The sequence below is a fragment of the Notothenia coriiceps genome, unplaced genomic scaffold (assembly GCF_000735185.1).
Source record: "Notothenia coriiceps isolate Sejong01 unplaced genomic scaffold, NC01 NC01_scaffold00035378, whole genome shotgun sequence".
Taxonomy (NCBI): domain Eukaryota; kingdom Metazoa; phylum Chordata; class Actinopteri; order Perciformes; family Nototheniidae; genus Notothenia; species Notothenia coriiceps.
Window position 1 is genome coordinate 1 of NW_011368079.1, and position 5506 is coordinate 5506.

The 5506-nt window shown below is 37.0% G+C and overlaps 1 protein-coding gene across 1 annotated transcript; it reads left to right on the forward strand.

Moving 5' to 3' along the window:
• Positions 1-1922: 1922 nt before the first annotated feature.
• LOC104962805 (sodium-dependent neutral amino acid transporter B(0)AT3-like) lies at positions 1923-5501 on the forward strand (the record flags this gene model as incomplete). The annotated part of the gene is made up of 8 exons (XM_010791304.1): positions 1923-2083; positions 2924-3064; positions 3232-3369; positions 3495-3676; positions 4629-4739; positions 4831-4943; positions 5041-5169; positions 5354-5501. Coding segments are annotated over exons 1-8 (1104 nt in total), but the record flags the coding sequence as incomplete, so codon positions are not given.
• Positions 5502-5506: the final 5 nt, after the last annotated feature.

Below are 5506 nucleotides of genomic sequence, written 5' to 3' on the forward strand. Positions count from 1 at the left end.
CAACTCTATATCCACCAGTTAAAGGAAATTACAACTAATGTGTTGTGTTATATTAGCTGTACAATTTACCACATATGGTGCTCTTAGTTCCAAACTTTCCATACATCCTGTGTTTTAAGAGCGACTTATCAAGTCTTGGCAGACGGCATAAAACACGATTGCACATATATAAAACCATGCTCGTATCTACAACCTATAGAAATACAAAACGGCGTCAGTTTAGACGTAATTATGTCCTCCTGCTTACCGCATCATTTATGAGAACACATTTCATAACATGAACACAACATATTCGAGGTGGTTTTAAATAACATATCCGTATTTATGTATTTCTCCCAGTTATGTTTTTGTGTGCACTGAGGAGTCTCAAACAGGCGTTTGTTAAATCATTTTAAGATTGGCTTTAATCAATGTTTGAAAATAAATTCTTCATATATGATAAATGAGAGGTAACATTTTATTTATGGTATTATTTCCACATATTTCTCTCCATTCTTCCTTCTGCCAACGGTGTCGCAGTTTCTCGTCTCTCCCGTTTTTGTGCTTAGTGCGTACGCATGGGTTAGAGTTTGCGTGGAGGACCGCACGTTTTCCCGTCAAGTTAGTATTTTATAAATCGCAAACATTGCGTAGAAACTGCCGCCATTTTTTGAGCGTATATCCCTTTATAAATGAAGCCCCAGGTGGGCCCTTATTCCTATAACTTTCTGTGAAGTTATAACATTATATATATTTCTTAACCCTTATGTTGTTTTTGGGTCTCCTGTGACCCGTTTCAAGTTAAAATTATATAATAACTACGCTCTACTGTAGTTTTTTTTATCGGAACAAGTCTTCATGATATCCTCCACAACAGCTAAACACTACAAAACTGATTTTGACAATTTTAGCCAAGTCTGAAGGTCTCTAAAAAAAAAGTGTATAATTTGGTGTGTTTTGGACTGAAATAAATTATGGGTCAAAATTGACCCGCGAACACCATGAACGGTAAGAGCTTTCGAAAACAACACAAGGGACCACAATCTAATTTGTATTTTGTAAGAAATTGACCAAGAGAAAATCTAATAACGTAAATTCAAGCCCATAATAGATTACTATCCCAGGGTAACGCTGTGAGTTCATACTTTTGTGGGGTTAACTTTGATTAGACAGCTACAGTTTACCATGTGATTCACTATTTGATTTTAAGAATGGGAGGAAGTACTATCCCAAAAGGAAACTGACTTCGAGCCATGCAATGAAAGTACATTAATCTGTCCAGCTGGGGTCACTATTGTGATGTGTTTGAGAAGTAAATAGTAATTAAATCAGCTGCTTATTGTTTTTTAAATGCATTTACCATGTGTAAATACATGCTTTATGAGTTTACTTTAATATTAAATTGAATTATAATGGATGTGACTGATTGTAGTCTGTATGAATATGAAAGATAACATAATTCAAATTAAGTTTGATAAGGAACTGCATCCACAATAGATACTTGTACAGTACATTTTGTAAGGGATAATAACCATTGACTGAAGTAATGGAAACCTTGTACAACTGTAAAATAAGAAATGCAATGTAGACTGTATCACGTTATGAATGAAAAGGAATTGATTTGCACAGTTTTCTCTCGGGGTTCCTTATTTATGCTGCGTAGTATAACTTTCAATGTTGCAGCTTTGTAATCAACATCAGATCACGCCGCTTTACACAAGGGCTTTTTATTAAACAAACCAACCAGATTGTTCCCACAGGATTAAAAGCAAACACAAAATACGAGGCTGATAAAGAACATGTCGCCCCTTCGCCTCCTGATACAAACAGGTAACAAGATCCAAGGTCCTCCCCTTCTCCTCAGACAGAGTGAACGAGTCAGATAAAAGAAGATTTGCCTCTTACAATATTCTGAAATACCAACGAAAACTAGTGATGGATACACCTGGAAGTGCTGAGGAGATGCAGGATGATGAACCTAAAGACATCGCTGAAAGACCACAATGGGACAATCAAGTTCAATACTTGCTAACCTGCATAGGTTTTACTGTGGGACTCGGTAGTGTGTGGAGATTTCCATATTTGTGTCAAACCTATGGAGGAGGTAAGAGCTTTTTGATGATAACAAAATAGTAAAGTGGGTCGCAAATATTTGACCTTTTTTTAATATTTGGTTTGACAAATATGTTGTATTAATATATCCAAAGGCTCTTACAACACAATGATAAACTATTTACACTGCTTTAAAAGCTGTTACTATCATTTTAATTCCCTTAAATAGCCTACAACCTTTATTTCCAATATGTTAATCTCACTATACAATCAGAAACACAAACACACTACAACAATTATTCTGAAATGCTTCACAATAGTCACATATTTTTTTTAAACAGTTTTATCTTTAGATTTTATTTAACCATAACTATCCCACTCTCTATTTTGATGAGATGTGGTTTCAGAAATTATGCAAATATTACTTTGCTTCTATTTGCATGTTGTTATCTTGTTTTTCCAGAACACAATTAAGTTGTCACACATTTGTCTCCATTCTTCCTTCTGCCAATGGTGTCGCAGTTTCTCGTCCCTCCCGTTTTTGTTCTTAGTGCGTACGCATGGGTCAGAGTTTACGTGGAGGATCGCACATTTTCCCGTCAAGTTAGTTTTTTATAAATCGCCATCAGTGCGTAGAAACTGGCGTACGCAATCTTTTGTGCGTACGCACCGTTTATAAATGAGGCCCCTGGTGTTGAGAGCTATTGCTGGGTGTGATAAAGCTCAGATTGTTGATAGTAAAATGTCCAGTAATCATAAACCGAATGACCTTCAAAAATAAAAGGCATTGCCAATGTTTATTTTGAAGTAAACTGATCTCATATGTATTGTGTTATTGTCCCCTATCAGTCATTGAGGCCATTGTTATGACTTTGATTTGCCCTATTTGAAGGGGCGTTTCTAATTCCTTATGCCATTGCGTTGGTGTTTGAGGGACTTCCTCTTCTGCACATAGAGCTGGCCATCGGACAACGGCTCCGCATGGGAAGTATTGGAGTGTGGAATTCAATCTCCCCTTACATGGGAGGATTAGGTGAGAAGGTTCAATCAATACCATTTACTCAGGAAAACAATAAGCCAAAACAAGGGGATGTCCTGTACAAATATAAGTTAAAGTTGTGTGTGCATGATTATCTGGAAATCACTGCCTTTCGTAACATTCATACATTTCTTTGTGAATGTGTAAATGTGGATATACAGGTGTTGCTTCCTTGGCAGTCTCCTTCCTAATCAGCCTGTTCTACAACATGATCATTGCCTGGATCCTCTGGTACTTATTCCACTCCTTTCAAAGCCCACTTCCTTGGAGGGACTGCCCAATAAACTTGAATCATACTGGTATTTTCTTACTTATCTTATCTTTTCATAATAATATAATTTAAAGATAAAGGTTGATTAAAAACTAAAGTAAAAGACAAATAGTCCAATACATTATTTCATAATGAACACTCTCTTTGATACAGGCTATGAAAGTGAATGTGAGAAGGCCTCGGCGGTGAACTACTTTTGGTATCGTGAAACACTGAACATCACACCAAACATCGAGACCAGCGGCTCCTTTCAGTGGTGGCTCGTACTGTGTCTCGCAACGGCTTGGTGCCTCGTGTACATCTGCTTCATACGGGGAATTGAGACTATTGGAAAGGTCATTTGTACTGTTAGATGTAATGCATATTTTTAACGTTACATCTATTTGTTGTATCTTACAGCCCAACTATTGATTTCAAAATGTTGAAACTATAAGAGTAACACTGGCTTTCTGTACAAACATCTATATAATGTAAACATTTAATGAATAGGAAATGGAAATGGACTATGCAAATAGAAATGAAATGCTGGAATAGATTACATTACATTACATGTCACTTGTTAGACACTTTTATCCAAAGCGACTTACCGTAATTTTCGGACAATAAGCCGCGCCTTTTTCCCTATTTTTCGACGCTGCGGTTTATATAACGGTGCGGCTAATCTATGGATTTTTACAGCTAACAGCCAACACCTTTAACTCTATGGGCTCTATGGCCGGTCCGCGGACCCCCACCTTTAAGCGGCGGGTTCCAGCAGGAAAAGCTGGAGGCCGGAAAAGAGTGAGACAGGTAGCGAGCAAAAGTAAAAGTGGAACCGAGAGTGGTATGCCGCTGCTGCGCTTATATTCAGGTGCGCCTTATAGTCCGAAAACTACGGTACATACATTCAGTACTGTGGAATCCCCACAGGAGCACTTTGGGGTGAAGTGTCTCAGGGACACAACGACATGCAGTGTAGATCCCTCCAAAGTGAATCATCACTGGCACAAATCCACCAAGCATACAAGTTACAAATCATGGTATAATGGGATCAGCAAAAACAAGCTCATCAGTAATCTTATTTAACATGTGATATAGCACTCGGGTAGAGGCTGCATTAAAGGTGATGGACGGAAGACTGTCTTAGTATCACTTAAACAAGTGACAGAAGAGCTCCCCATCCGTAAGAACACACTTTCAAAACCCCACACACATAAGGAGTGCATATGATAAATGAGGTTACAAAAATCTGTATTTCCATTTGATTTGAATACGAAATATTTGATCAGCATTTAACTGTTTCAACAGGCTATTTATGTCACAGTCACCTTCCCATATCTGGTTTTGACCATCTTCTTGATCAGATCACTGACTCTGCCTGGGGCCACAGATGGCTTAATATATCTCTTCACTCCAGATGTAAGTTTGATATTCGCTTTATTTAGAATGAATGATTGACAGTAATGAATACAAATGGATGTCTAACTAACAATTAGTATGTTCTTTGCAGTGGGAAACTCTTAAGAATCCTGATGTCTGGTTGGATGCTTCTACTCAGATCTTTTTCTCTTTGTCTTTGGCCTTCGGAGGACTTATTGCTTTTTCCAGTTATAGTGTTCAGAAGTAAGACCTTTATAAACACTTTTTCATTTTTACAGCATTATGTACACAATAGAAAAATACTATAAAATAAAACTAAAAATGTGCTTTATCTTTGCAGGAATGATTGTGAGAGAGATGCCCTAATTGTTGGATTTATGAACAGTTTCACGTCAATATATGCATCCATTCCAATTTTTGCCATTCTTGGATTTAAAGCTAATGAAAACTTTAATAAGTGCAGAAATTGGTATGTATCATAAAGGGAATTATGCTGTAAAAGTTTGTGTTTTTACTTATAATATTTATCAATTAATCAGTACAAAAAAAGCATCTATTTTCACTGTTGATTAATGAAAAGATGTCCCCACTAGTTTTCATTATAAAATGTGATGCTTGTACTCGTAGTGTTAACTCATTTCATTTGATTTTAGGAACATACTAAGATTGACTAATTCCTTCAACATTGGGGATGAGAACATAACTCTGGAAAACTATGATGACTGGTTTAACCATTTCAACAATACTGATCCCTCAGAGGTCGAAAGCCTCAATCTAAAGACGTGTAACCTACAGACGTTCCTGGA